The 15,115-nt window shown below is 37.8% G+C and overlaps 1 protein-coding gene and 1 long non-coding RNA gene across 16 annotated transcripts in view; one reads left to right on the top strand and one right to left on the bottom strand.

Moving 5' to 3' along the window:
- PDE1C (phosphodiesterase 1C) overlaps window positions 1-15,115 on the bottom strand; it is a 393,933-nt gene that overhangs the window by 74,835 nt on the left and 303,983 nt on the right. For all 15 annotated transcript variants that reach the window (XM_072033271.1, XM_072033272.1, XM_072033273.1 and 12 more), the window contains 4 exons: window positions 9,356-9,469; window positions 8,310-8,492; window positions 6,313-6,379; window positions 945-1,061 (listed from right to left, as the gene is read on the bottom strand). In XM_072033271.1, coding sequence (XP_071889372.1) covers window positions 945-1,061; window positions 6,313-6,379; window positions 8,310-8,492; window positions 9,356-9,469 — 481 coding nt within the window. The remainder of the gene's footprint in view (window positions 1-944; window positions 1,062-6,312; window positions 6,380-8,309; window positions 8,493-9,355; window positions 9,470-15,115) is intronic.
- On the top strand, window positions 7,052-14,771 carry LOC140001544 (uncharacterized). Its single transcript, XR_011806826.1, has 3 exons — window positions 7,052-7,757; window positions 8,253-8,516; window positions 13,954-14,771. It is a non-coding gene; the product is annotated as an uncharacterized lncRNA (long non-coding RNA).

Raw genomic sequence — 15,115 nt, 5'->3', positions numbered from 1 at the left:
CAATTAAATACATCATATAGCAAGTCTGAGATTCTCTATTAAGAAGAGTATCATTTATCAAACCTCTGTTTTTTTGTTGCCAAATCCAGCCTGCCCATACTATGGGCTTGTCATACTTCTTGACTCCAGGAGTATAAACATACACACTAGAGAAAATTAAATTCAGGGGATTTCTATGGAGGAGACTACATAGGTGGTGTCAGCTGCATATATATGCAACTAGCATCATGGATTCTCCAATGTTTTCCTCAAGCTGTAAGTACCCTACACTTTCATATTTCTATAGTTAGAGTTTCATAGTTATTTTCCTCTTGGGTATGTATCATGGGCCGATGTAATTCTGACCAATTATCATCTTCAAACATTTCTCATCAGACATGGGTAGTTCATGAAGTACAGGAGTCAGAGAAATGTAAACATTTCCCAGTTAAAGCAAGTGGGAACTCCCAGAGAAAGTGTCAATGGAGGTAAGGTTAATGGAATATTTGGGTGGGGAGAATGGTAAAGACTTAAGAGCAATACTTCTGTGATCCAAATGTAAGCCTGTTCAAAGTTGGAGTAAAAGATATGTAGCATTTGAGACTAACAAGCCGTGCTCTCATTTTTTGTTTGCATGCTTGAGATTGACAAGAGTCTCAGGAGAACAACACCATCATTACCACAGGATCAAGTGTAGTAGTTCCCCTAAATTTCATGGGGAAGCTGTTTGAAGCCCTACCCGCTACATGGTGTCCTATTGCAGTCTACTTAAATAACATCTTGCCCTGGTTACTGAAAAAAAAGCTTATACTAACCTTTTAGGGGAAACAACAGTGAACACAAAGCCTTCATATACACCTTCAAATACAGCTAAAATAATTGCATTCTGAATGGAACAAGCAGAATAAGAATGAAATTCAAGAAAATGCAAAATGGAAGAAGATACCCAACTTCCAACTACTGACCTTGAAACGGTTGATCAGATCATAGCGTGTGAGAAGTTCATAGAAAATGAATTTCAGTGCATGATCCCCGCTGGCATCATTTAATGCAAATACATCGAAGGACCACTTGTCTACATTCTGCAAGAATGAGTAGAAAAGACAGTTAATATGGTCATCCTTTTTACCATTACCGTTCAATTTCTATCACTTTATATCTATAAATGGTGGAGAGAGGGGATGTAAGTGTATAGCTTTTCTTTTTAAAAACTTTCTGTTTCATTTAACTAATGCAGAGTTTAATTTACTCATCAGTATTGTATGACTCATGTTTAAGAAGCTTCCATTCAGAACACTTATGTTGCTTGTTTATTCTAATCACAGTGATGCAACATATCAGAATTTCATCAGCAAAAGCCAAATGCAGAAAGAATCTTGTTTTGCTTTAGTAACTGAAATATTGGGATGGCCATAGTGTGGCATGGTCATATTTTCACCACTTGCTACACAGTCAAACAAAATAATAAATATCTAGAAGAACCATCTTGCTAGACTCAAAGAGTAACTTAGCTCCTTGAGATCTGAATATGAATCTTGTGATTATTGCAGCTTCAACTGCCCAAAGACAGCATTACTATATTTTTTAAGCTTTTTTTTTTTTTTTTAATTAGCTTTAAATTTTTATTTTTTTAAAGCTAAGTGAGTTCACTGGGGTTTTCAGAAAACTACAGAGCAGGAGAAAAATCACAGTAATGTTACATTAAGTGCTAATAATGACAGAAAAAAAAATAACCTTTGTAACATGAAAGTAAATACCAAACTCCAGTTGGTAGAGTTCCAGTCAGCTGTAAGTGATATAGTAATGCTGCAGGGTGGTCAGTCAAGAGATGGAGGAGGGAAAGTTCAATCCCAGATTATAAAGCTAAGGAAAAGCTATAAGCTCATAGAGCTACCGTATGAAGTATAAACTTTCTTGCAGAAGGTTCAGTTCAATCTCAACTCTTAGGGAAGGCAGTGGGAGCTGACAACACTCATTCTCTGTTAAGATAAAGTATCTCAATCTCAGAATAGGATGTTCCTGAAACCCAATGAACCTCTCTCTCCTCCTCCTAGCAACAAAGAGTAAAGGTGTAGATGAAGTTATAGCTAGGGGAATGATATACACATCAATTCCACAGCTGCATCTGGCACAGGACCAGCTCTTGGTCTCTCTTTCCTGCTGAGAATTTAGATATGCTTCCCACAGGGATGCATCCAAAAGACTCTCTCTAAACCACATATTAAAGATTGATATCTATAAATTAAAGTTTTCCTCCATTTTCAAACTGTTGCAAGTTAGCTCCCATTTCCTTTTGGCACTTTCACCAAGAAAGATGACTGCATTTCATATACATACATGTATATGCACAGCTGGCTCTCAGAGCACAAAATGGGAGTGTTAGATATAACATTGAACATTGTTGAGGAATAGAGCCATCTGAAAATTTACAATCCTTTCTAGAAACATGAAAAATACTAAATTACACTTTTCTAACAATTTCTTAAAGCTCAACCCACCATTGCTGTTTGTTGTCACGGTCAGTTCTCTCCCGTGTGGGCTGATCCTAACAACTTTGCTATCTACGTAGTGTTGATTATATAGAGCTGAGTATGCCTTTTGGGAAAGTACAGTCCAAGGAAAGGCTAATTTGTGTCATAAAGTGAGTGAATATCAAGGATGCTGTAGATTCAGCTCTGCTTTCATCAGAATTGTTCCATCTATCCCAGTAAATCATCCTCTGGTGGAGCAGTTGATTTTACAAGCCCACACAATGAAGACAGGGTCAGGCTTCTCCAGAAATTATTTGTGGCCCAAGTCACAGAACAGCAATCATAAATTGCATCTTTTCAACATTTCCAATAGGTGTTGGAGAGGGAAAATGGACAAAAGAGGAATAAGTTCCACCAAGAAAGCAGGTTTTGAAGCCCTTTAACTATAAACTAGGAAATGAGCAAGAAAAAAAGTCCAAAGCATATATTCAGTCAACTTTCAATATTTTGCTGTTTTTTGAGTGTTTTTATTTCATAATCACTAATCTCAGGTAAGGGAGCAAATTAATTTAACACTTGCATATGTATAATAATTGACTTCTGGTTCCTTTGACATCGAATTTAATGTCTCAACTATGCTGAAACAGAACTCATTGTAAGGCTATCTTATCTTGTAGAAAAAAAAAGGGTTGTTTTTATGTATTTTTTGTAGCAAGAAATTTTTATCGACTTTTTCTTGTTTCTTTATGTATTTTTTCTTGTTGTTTCTTGCAGCAGATGAAAGGAACCAAATTGCAAAACAGGACATCAAAGTCGTTCTTTTACACTTAATAGTGGTTAACCAAATAGATGCTAAGTTTCACAGTAGCATTATTTAGATTTCATTGATGGAAAAATCCTTGTTCTCATTTAGTCAACAGAAGTTTTGCTATTGACAGTAATGACAGCAGCATTTTACCCTAAAGAACTAAGGGGAAAATCCTCTTAACAGAAGCATGAATGTGTTACACATTGCTTAGAGGCTTGCAACAATACCAGCTAAACTTTGAAAAACAGCAGATTTTTGACCTTTAAAAAATTTAACACAGAATTGACCCATATATTGGGAAGAGATCTATAGATAAGCAGAACTTCACAGGCATTTTGTGCTGCAGGAGAAAAACCCTTTCTTCTCAGTAAAGAGAGGAGGAGACGCAAGGGATGGGAAACTTCCTTTGCTACTCATTTCTAGGTCACTGGCCCTGTAGCCTCAGTTAAAGTGTCATAAGCTGCGCTTATGCTACCTATACTCACTGCAGTGTAACTACAGACCCAAGCTTATCTTATCTCGCAGTCCTGTGTCTTAAATATTTGGCCATTGTTCCATCTCTTGGGGGAACCTAGAGATAAAGTGGAACTCCAGTTCTTCCTAAATGTTCAGTTTTCTGCCTTTCCATCTGTCCTTAACCTTGGAGACTTGATCTGTCTTTATAAGCCAACAAGCAGATGCAGTGACAGATATCTTTTCAACATCACTGGTAGGCCTGACACTTTCTTGTAGCCACAGTCAAGATGATGTCTATATTGCAGATACCAAGTAATTTCAGACACTGTCACTTTGTAAATGACAACAGTTTCTGTGTATCTGCATATTAGCTAGCCGAGAAAATACTTCCAGGACAGCCTAGGCATCAGAAAAAGCTGAAAGAACAACAACAACACCAACAACACACACACAAAAAAAAACCACACACACACAAAAAAAATCTAAAGCAGGTAAATATTTCAGCAGTTAGTTACTATTAAGTTCCATCTCTAGCACTACACTGCTGAACAGCAGATCACCAGAACTTGCCAGGTAAATGAATGTACTTATTCACACATCTGCATGGCCAATATTCATTCAAATGCGATACAAATCTGATCATTCCTTTTATAGCACTACATCTTACATCACTACACCCATGTCATGCAGAAAAACAATTATCTATGGTAGTACCAAAATCAGTATCTGAGATACATACACAGAGAGAAAGAGATGCTGTGGAACCAATTCAAATATTGCCTAACTTCTCACCCACTGAAAAAGGGAGAGAGAATATGCCTCAGACTTAGACGGCTACCACTCCATCCACACTCTTTGCATAGGTTACAGTATTTCATTGTTTTATTAAAACCAACCTCATTTTCACAAGCTGATTCCACAGCTTTGGTTTACTCAGTGCAGGCATCTTGTTGGTCACCACAGCAAAAAAGAAGAACACAAAATTCAAAACTAAAATTTTCAGTCCATGTTGTCTCAGCCCTTGTCCTTATTACTATAACTCTAAAGGGAGTATTGATTATGGCAATATAGACCATCTGAAGAGATGTCTGTGGTACATCCTATACCATTTTTCATGCTTAAACCATTAGCTCATTTTACAGAGCTCACCAAGCAGTCAGGTGGCTGTAAGTTTGGGGATTTTTTCTTTAGTTGGCTGTACTGGACTGAAACAAGCAAGAAATATGCCATTTCCCATTAAAGAAATGGGACTGAGAAATTTAAGATTAAGTATTATTTCAAAGACAGAACACTTCTCAAAAACAAGTAATTCTTATTTCAACCATGTCTGTTACCTACCCCAAGGCCATCCAGGCAGAGACATGTTCTCAAAATAGTTTAAAAAAATATATACATCCTAGAGTGCACAGTAGCCAAGCAGGCATTATTTCACCCTGAGCGAAATTAGTCAATGCTTTTGTTGTTATTGATGTGTCTTAACTTACTCTAGCTTAATCAGTTCTGTTTATCATCCTTAATAACTTAAAAACAGAGAAAGGGGAGAGGGCTTAAGTGAGGTTTATGTCAGCTGAGAGTAGCTGCCAGGTCTTGGACTGTCTTGTTACTCAGGAAAAGAGGTACCACTATAGATGTGTTCCCCCATAATCTGGCTATGAGGTGTAGTTCTAAAACAAGACTTTAGATCCCATTTGCAGGAGTGAAGCTAAGACTTGTAAATCTGCAGTTGGAAAAAGGTGTGAATAAATGCTACAATTTTGTACATGAAGGTCATCATTCTCGTTGCACTCAGTGGACCTTTGTGACTGCTCCATTATCTTTTGATCAGCTGTAGTGTACAAAAATAAAAGGATTTGGTACCCTAACCGTAGGTATTTCCTGTGTAGAGTAGAGCAGGACTGTTTCACAAGCTTTACACGTAACGCCCCTATATATTCCCCTTTGTGTTACCTTTTTTCATCTGTGTATGGCGTGGTTGAACCACACAGAACTTGTGATCTGCCTCATTACCAGACCTCTGCAAAGCTGCTGTGTAGATAGCTGGGGGCTAACTTGTATTTGTGGTCTTGATAATTCTTGCCTGAATCAAAAACCTTGCAATTGCCCAATGAATTGAATTTTATTTTTGTCAGACTTCTTGTGACCTCTCCGTCTTTCTCTGAAATTTCAAAACTCACAAAAGACTATTATTTCTAAGATGACTGTTGCCTTGAAGACCTAAAGCTAAGAAATATGAGAAAATCCCTCCTCTCACAGCAACTGATACTTTTTTTTCTCCATTTCTCTTCACCCCTGGTTTTTTTCTTCACTGTGCAAGGTTGTGATTGATTTTAGCATGTTACAAAGTCATCAGTTTAATCACTGGTAACTAGAATAGAGCTGTAACCTTCACAACTTGAAAATGGCCGAAGCCTTGAACACTGTTGCTTATTTTATTGAAAGAATATTCTCTTAGGCCAGTAAATTATTAATGTAGATAAACTAAACTAAACATTAGAGAGGAGAAAAAGGCAAGTGCAAAGACTCCCAAGTCAAATATCACTGTTACCCTGATGGTTTGTACAGACATGCCCATGCCCTGCACTTGTTTATTAGGATTACCTTTAGCACTCCAATTACAGCTGGTGGGTAGCTCAAACCAACCATATTCGATGTCCGTCTGTACATTCTGCCAAGATGAAATAGATAAATCAACACACAAATAAAATTAAACAAAAACAAACAAAATAAACCAATAAGGCAACACACCATTACAGGAGACCTTGCTTAGCCCAGCAAACCCTAACTGCAATTTGTTTTTTATTTTCTTCTTCTTTCTAACTTGTACACATACTCTCTTAACCATTCTTATTGTATAGACTAACTTGAGATGATACACTTCCCAGTATCTCATATCTTGATCACCTGACAGGACATCAGAATCTGTCAACAGCAGATCTTCATCAGAGGGAAAGGCTACTCTCATATACACAAGATATTCTTCATTTTCCACTGCAGATAACCACACTGCCTTTTCACCTTTTGTAGTCTTTTGCCAGTCTAGCATGCAAGCTAATCCTGCACTTTAGAAATCATTTGTTGTCTGCAATAAATCATCTCTAGTTTGGTACAGCTGCTACTTTTGCCTATTTATTTATTTGTTTATTTATTTATTAAGATTGGTATAAAATCTTTTAGGTGTTCTCTGTGTACATATGAGAGAGAATAAGCCAACAATCAATATCTGCAACCCTACAAAGCAAAGCACCCAAGTATGTACTAGATTTTAAACTTGTTTTCAGGCCACACATTTTAATAGTCTTTGACATGGCTAAAATGCTTTTCCACAGCTCACCCTTTGTTGCATTTAAGCAATGCAGGACTAAAAAGAGGTGATGGAAAGCTGTCTTCTCCTTCTGCCAGGACACAGTAGTTTTCTCTTAAGTGATGACTCAGGCAGAGTCCCTCTCTCTTAGCTCAGGAGAGCAAAACCTTCCTCTGGTGCCATATCACATCTGAATATTTCCTCTTTAAGGCCACAGTGACTCACATCAACTGGAAAACAGACTCCTGCAGCCAGATCTCTGCAGTTCATTTATTTCTTTGTTGAGCAAGTCTCTCACTGAGAGTGAGGGTTAATTCACAAACAGCCTGTCAAACCTGGGAGAAATCTTTTCCAGGGAGAAATGACAACTGATGCTGTCCTGTTAGACTTATCACAATTGCTGCCACTCTTAACACATCTACAGTAATTTCTTGCACTTTAAGTAACTACTTAAATATGTAGGAGGAAGCTCTGTGTATCTGTATATGGCCTGTGGTCCGTTGTCTGATACGCTCACCCTCCTACACAGAAAACTGCTAGGCACTCAGTGCAATCCTGATAAACAGTGAAAGGGTGCTGTGCAGTGTCCTGGAAGACTCTCCTAGCGCATTCACTCCTGACTTGAATTTTGCTGTAGAGACCTGGGACCTGCTGTCTGAAGTCTCCTGGCTGTTTCACATGCACCAGCCCTCCTTGCTAGAAGGAAGAATGTCAGGGAAGAATGGTTACTCAGTAAGAAAAGGTAAGTGTGGAAATGAGTCCAAATTTAAATGACTATATCAATTTTAGCAGTATGTTCTGATGCAAATCATGACCGAAAAGGCTAAGAGGTCTCAATGGATTTTTTTAAATCCCCTCTAAGCTCCAAATATTTCATATCAGTCTTGGTCAATACATGTACTATGCAATTCAGGCCAATAATACTATGATACAGAATTTTCTTTTGTTTCTTAGAAGTTCTTCCTAGGAAATAACCAGACAGCAGAGGCAATCAGGCAAGGAAGGGCCTGGTCTGGGTTGACTGAATTTTAAAAACTTTGACTCCTGACCTAGGGCTATGCAGAGGTGTATATTCTGTCAAAATTATTTCAACTGTGCTATTACACCTGTATTACATGTATGCTAAGAATTGATCAGAATGTGCTGCTTCAGCAGCACCAGCTTTCCAGGTGATAATCAGATCTGTGTAGAAACATCATTAGAAATTTATTGAAGTATTCTTTATTTAATACTACAGGTGCAATCCACAGTACTTGGGCAGCTACTAGAACAAAGTAATTACATGCTCTTTTACCTTTCCACAAATATTCCCGCTTGTACTGCATGGACAATACTTCTGAACCGGGGCTTTTCCTCGGTCCTTTTGAGCATCATCCCCATTTGTCGTGTGAAGGTAGAAGCCAACCAGTCCCGGACCTCTGAGGGCACAGAGTCGGACTGGATGTCGCTGAGCTCATCTTCTGTGTCCAGTAGTCGCCTAGAAGGGGGAGGAAAATGATGGGTAAGTAGACTGCCTTGGAGAGCATTACATCATCATTCACCAAAAAGAAATGTACATATATTCTACTAAAAGCAGTTGTTAAATGCCTTCAGTTTGTAAGCACTGATGAAACATATTTCTACAAGTCTTCAACAGATTGTTTATTCGCTTGTATAGTTAAATGCCAGATTGTGAAACTTACTGCTATGCTGACAAACAAGAAGTATCAGCCTTCTGAAGCACAATGACATAATCATGCACTGACTTCTCATTTTCCTCTCACCAATACTCCTGACCTTTCAGCCCTTCAGATATCACTGACAGTCATGTCTAACTTCCCAGTCCTCTCCTTTCTTATTCTAATCACCTAAGGTGACTCTAGAAGTACATTTAGCACTAGGGAAACAGCACATAAAAAGAAGGGGAACTCCTCTGCAGTGTCTTACCAGTCTAACTCTATCATGACCTGGAGTAAAAAAAAAAAAGAAAAAAAAAGAAAAAAAAAAGTAGTAATTTAGAAGTCTTGATACAAATGAAAAGATTTAACACTATTCAAAAGGAATACAGGGGTACCAGTTTAGAACTTTCCTTAGAAACTTTCAGAAAAAGTAGCAACCAATTATATGTTAAACTTATGATTGCTTTTGATCTTCCTTCTGCCCTGGGAAATGTAAAGAAGCTTTTAGACCAAGGATTGAAGATCTGCTCTCTGTGAAATTCAGTATTTTAATGATTAAAAATATATTGTCTGTGAGTAAGAAATCTTGGCAACAACAACTTTGCCAACTGATATGTAAATTACAATTTTGTGTAACTGGTACTAGATATAAGATGAATGCTGATATCTGTGGTTAACTCACCTAGTTTCATCAATGTATACTGACTCAAGCACAGTTGCAGCATATTCCAAATTCTTCTTTAGGTCTACAACTGAAGCTTCTCCTCTCTCTAACTGCTTTACCAAAGACCGTAACCTGTAAGAGGAAAATAAAAACTGATTGACACAAAGAGAAACAGGTTTGATAATGAGCATCAGTTCAAAACTGGATCCAGCAAGTGACCTAGTATACATGATAGGCATATGAAAACTTCTGGAAGTCTACAGAGGTTTTTATTCATATAGAAGAAATCAACAAAAAAAATACTTTTCACAAATCAGGAACAATGATGACAAACATCACATTATATTTAGACTCAAATAAGTCACTGAAATATTGAAGTCCCCTACTCATGCTGAAATAAGTTAAAACAGAAATAATTTGGAATTTAGCAGAAAGGTTAGAGAGGGTTATTTCATTCCAGGTATAATAAAGTAACATTCCAAGTAACATCTTGAGCAGTATCTGTTGGTAAATGTCAGCTATTTATGATGACTGCTTTACACATATGCAAAGGTGTATTTGAGTGTATTTAGAAATACTACTGCAGAAACACTATACAAGGTTAAGGAAGTATCGTAATTTTAATTAGACCACAAAGTCACCCTTAGACTATCCCACCTGTATTAGATAAAATTCATGGAAGTTTCTCTATTAAATAATTACTAGATAATTAAAAGAGAGTTTCTGAAAACAAAAATATGTGCAGATTCACTTTTAAAATGTGTTTTTTCTCCTGTATCAAAGACCATTAATATAGTTGCACAATTTTCTTTTGTCTCTTCTCCTTCACTCCTACTGTGTGGCAAATTAGAAAAAGGGGGAAAAAAGGAAAAAGAAAAAAAAAAGAGAGAAGAAAATGTAAAAGAGTGAATCTCAATATTTAAAAAAAAATCAAGAAGATATATTATTAAAATTAGGAAAAAAAATAATCCTTTAAAAAGACCATGTGATAAAGATTTATCATGTTAAAACATTTTGGTCAGTGTCTTCATCCCATAAGACAGCAGTTAAATAAACAATGTTTTTTTTTTAATTGCGTAGCAGAAGTCATAAGTTGCAATTTGTCCTGGTCATGATGCAGAAACATAGAAGAGTAGCTGTGTCCTCTAAAATCTGGCTTCAATTTTTCAGACTAGTTTTCTTCAGCTTTTTCTATAGTCCGTGGAGTAAGATAAGCTTTTCCACACAGTAATGCACAGCTCAAGACCAATTTATGTGCCCTAAATTGATTCCTTACTCTCACCTTATTAACCACATTTGGAACCCAACCTCCTACACTAGCCAGATAAATGAAGTTCTTAACATGAAGTGAATATCTGTATTCCCTTGCTATTACAATGCTGCCATGGCATCAATGATTTCAGGAGAAATCAATCTCCACTGAGCTGGATTTCAGATGAAAAAAAGAAAAGAAGAGCTGAGAAGCATCCAGACTGCCCATGTGCACTGCACCAACATCTCCTTCCAGCAGGGTTTCCTTCTTCTCCCCCTATCTTCCTAAACATTGAGGCTGCAGAGAACAAAAATAATAAAAACATCAATGTTTCACTGGCTAGGTCACATAAACACCACTCCTACTGGCAGTGGTACCACTGACACACAACTATATATTTAGACATACAAAGAATCTCAAACAAGAGGTGGACCCCTCATCTCTGGGCAGATTAACTCATCTGCTTGTTTGTAGCCAATAAAGCAGAAGTATCATTCTGTACTTCATTCCTGATGTGAGAATGGGGATGGAAAGGTCAGGGATGTATAGACATACTGAACACAATTCTTCCCACGTCTGTAAGCCATTAGAGAGCACTCAACCATACCAGCACATTTCCTCCAATCCTGGAACTCAGCTGAGGGAATCCACAGAGCAACTCCAGCCCCATGGAAGAGGAAACATGCCTTCATGCTCTTATACTTCTGTGTAACTGCGCCACCAGATATGAGCGGCAATGATTTTTGTTGGATGAGCCGAGCTGGGAAAGATAATCTTCTACCTTTTAGGTCAATAGCTTCCTCAGGCAGCAGCACATGGGGAAGCTGAATGCACCTCCTTCCTAGAGCCAAAACCACTGATCCCTTCTTAGACGTTCCCAGCTTTTCTTGCCAATACAGGAAAGGAGGAAGAGAAAAACAAAAAGCAAGCAAACAAACAAACAAACATACACGCACACACAAAAAATCAAAACCAAAAACCAAACCAAACCAAAGAAAACCATCACAGCTTTCACACCTAAACAGCAAGCAGTGGTTCACATGCCTTTTCCTTCCTTCTTCCCATGTGTAAGGAATTCAGAGATGTAACCCCTTAATTTCTTACCAGAAACTGTTTGTACACAAGACAAAGGAGTTAATATTGTAGGAGGAACATTATCTTTGCCTCTTCTTGACTTTTATTTCATTGATTTAAGTACACAGCAGCTCTATGCCACAAGTCAATCAAAATTCATGTTCAGTAATAGCACAGTGAGTAACTGCTGCTTCATGGCACCAACATTCATCACGAAAGAAGATTATGCAGAGTACTGTGTGCATCAATCATTTAGCAAAACAGAAGTACAGTTGTTATAATAAAACCTTGTCACAAGATCAGCCACTCTTATGTGAAAAAAAATTACATTGTCTTTGCCTTACCATCCATTATCTATAACTATTTCTGACTCATTGAGTCACAGCAGCTGCTGCCAGTTATCCTTACTAAATAAAAGCCCAGTGATAGTTTGTCCTTAATTCATTCCATGTATCTCAGTTTCATTGAGATAGTCCTAACTGCAATCATAAAGGTAAGGTCAGTGTGTCCCATTGAAGGGCATCCAGTCAAATTTATTAGCTGGAAAATGCAGTTTTGGGGTGCCTGAATTCTGGAATTCAATCAAATTCAACAAACGATTTTAACTGAAATAAAAACATTACAACAAACTTTTCACACATTTTATTTTCAGGATCTTGTACTAAGGCAATGGAAGCAGAGGGCAAGAGTGACAGGACCCACAAGAATGGTGTCAAGCTGAGGCAGGAGAGGTTCAGGCTAGACATCAGGAAGAGGTTCTTCACTGAGAGGGTGGTCACACACTGGAACAGGCTCCCCAGAGAAGTAGTCACTGCACCAAGCCTGTGGGAGTTTAAGAAGCGTTTGGACTGTGCACTTAGTCACATGGTCTGAATTTTTGGGTTGAGCTGTGTGGTGCCGGGAAGTGGGCTCAATGATCCTTGTGGGTCCCTTCCAACTTGGGATATTCTATGATTCTGTAAGATTCTGACTTCCTCTATTTGCCTCATACACTAGTTACAGTAGCAAGTGAGTTACATGTACCACTTCATAGGAAAATGAGTCTTCTGTCGGGCTACTGACTAAAAGAAACATACTGATACAATTATCATAATCAGTTCAATGAATCCAAATCATTATTTACTTCGCTTTTACTGTAACCGTCTGAAAATGAAGCATGCTATTTTGCATGAACAAAATGCTTTTTCAGCCAAAGCATGTTTTCTTCTGCTTTTAAAGGTTCATTTCAGAGTGATCAAAACCTATATTTTCCTTTTTTGTTGTTGTTGTTTTTTCTTTTATTCTTTCAGTAGCAGAACTAAAAATTTCCACAGATCTACTGGACTTGGTTCCATTGAAGCCCAGGGAGCTAGTTGTAGAAGAAGCTGCCAATTACTGTGAACAAGGAGACCCCAGGCCAGATAGAGGGTTTTAGCCATCTCTAGCTGGTATTAGCCATCTAGCCATATCTCATCTCTAATCTCTGTCCTAAGATCATGGCACACATCACAAGTGTTTCTCAGATCGTGGTCATCAGAAAAGCACCTACAGAGAAGTGTTGGCCATATAATATTAGCTCTAAATCTGGTTGTACAATTATGGTAAGATACAGCTAATGGCTTTCTTAATGAGATTTCCATGGGAAGCTGTTTGTCCAGTCCTGAAATTGTCTGTGATGCGTGCCAAATACTATGGAAAAAGTTCAAGAACTGTTTTTCTCTGTACAGTTATTTGACATTTTAGTCCTTGGAATAATCCCTAAAGAGCCCAAAGCAAATCCCTGCCCTTTGCAATGCTAAGCATTTTTAACTTTCTCTGATCCAACAGAGAACTCAGGTAGGTGTAAAATTTTGGAAAAGGGGCTAGGCCGTTTCCATAATGTTGCCTCCCACACTGCCCTTCCAGAGGAAATATCTATATCCATTCACTGTAACAAGCTCTGAGAGCATCTTCAAATAATGCCAATAAACTCAGCCCTGTTCTCACTCTTTTTAATGTTTCTCTAAAATATTTGCTATCCTGCTTAAGACTCTGGGAGACAGAAAGCAAATTAATAGAAATAGCAATTGAACTTAGTCCATGAAAATTACACAGCTCAAAGACCCCAAACCACTCCAAATCCCCACCGAGAAACAGCAAAAAGTAAAGCTGTTTTTAGAGTACTCTTAAAACAAAATTTCTGAATAACTGCTCCAAGCATTCTCCTTTCTGTTATAAATAAGAATGTATCTTTGTACAAATATTTATCTACTTAGCTAGAGGGCTTGTGCTTATGCTGTTGATATTTTTATTATTTTTTTTTTTTAAATAGCATTACATATCACTCCAGAGAAGATGAACACCACCACAGTCTGGATACTAGTCAACTCCAATTAACATGCAAAGCACATGGACTGTCTGAATACTTGGGGGCAAGTTTCTTCAACCAGTGTGAAGTCTACAAAACTGCATGGCTAGTCTCCACATCTATTTTCAAAGCCTTTAGACTGTGATTCATTGCACATTTTCAACACTACGACTCAATCTCTTCTTCCAAGAATCATGCTTATACCATAGAGCCTGCTGAGAAAAAAGAATGTTGAATGCACATAGAAGGAAAAAAAAAAAAAAATCTAGTATAATTACAGATTACCAAGGATGGAATATTTACCTTTGTTTTACTCTTAACATTAATTGCTGAACAGTTTGATATGGACAGCTGACCCTTATTAATATCTTGTTTCAACCAAGGCAGGTCATGCTAGGTTTGTAGAAAGCAGAGATTTTTATTATTGCTAGGAAAAGAGAGCAAGGTATTGAACACAGCAATTTTTGTTAGAGTAGGTTAAGTACTTGTTCAAGGCAGTGTTTTTTCATCAATAGTCAATAACGCTTGGAGACCAAAAGCTATTCACAAGCCACTAGTAAATCTGACGCAAGTTTCTTGAAGAACGCCTGCAGTGGAATTTCTTACCAAAACCAACCCATAGCCACCAGCAGAGACAGGAGAACCCTGGGCTGAAGTGATTTCTGCTTAGTCCCTTTGAACACTTGATCAGAACGGAGATCCTAGAGCACATCTGAGAGACTAAGGGAATTATCCTGAAGCAGTAGCTCAGTGGAAGAAAGGACTAATATCCCAGATGAGAAAATCCTCATGAGTGGATTGTTTCCCTGGGTTTTGAGCTCAAAAGCTTGCTACAAGTACAGGTTGGAAGAAATTATTCAGAGTTTCTGGTCTCTCATCCGAGGAGAAGAAGGAACAGAAGGCAGATGTGGCCCACACCAGAGTCAAAACAAAACAACCAACCAAACAAAAAAAAACCTTGTATCCTTCTGCAAAATACAAGAATGTTCAAAAAAAAAAAAAAAAAAGTAGAAGATTTGAGCAACATCAAAACTTTTCCCACCCTCACTAATAATGACACAGCTATCTTAAATGAGTTACTGGCTGCCTTCTGCAAAGATGTGTCATTCTTACTTCCTTTTGAAGA

Source organism: Anas platyrhynchos, chromosome 2 (genome assembly GCF_047663525.1).
Source record: "Anas platyrhynchos isolate ZD024472 breed Pekin duck chromosome 2, IASCAAS_PekinDuck_T2T, whole genome shotgun sequence".
NCBI classification, from domain to species: domain Eukaryota; kingdom Metazoa; phylum Chordata; class Aves; order Anseriformes; family Anatidae; genus Anas; species Anas platyrhynchos.
This window is presented reverse-complemented; position numbering and strand designations above follow the sequence as displayed.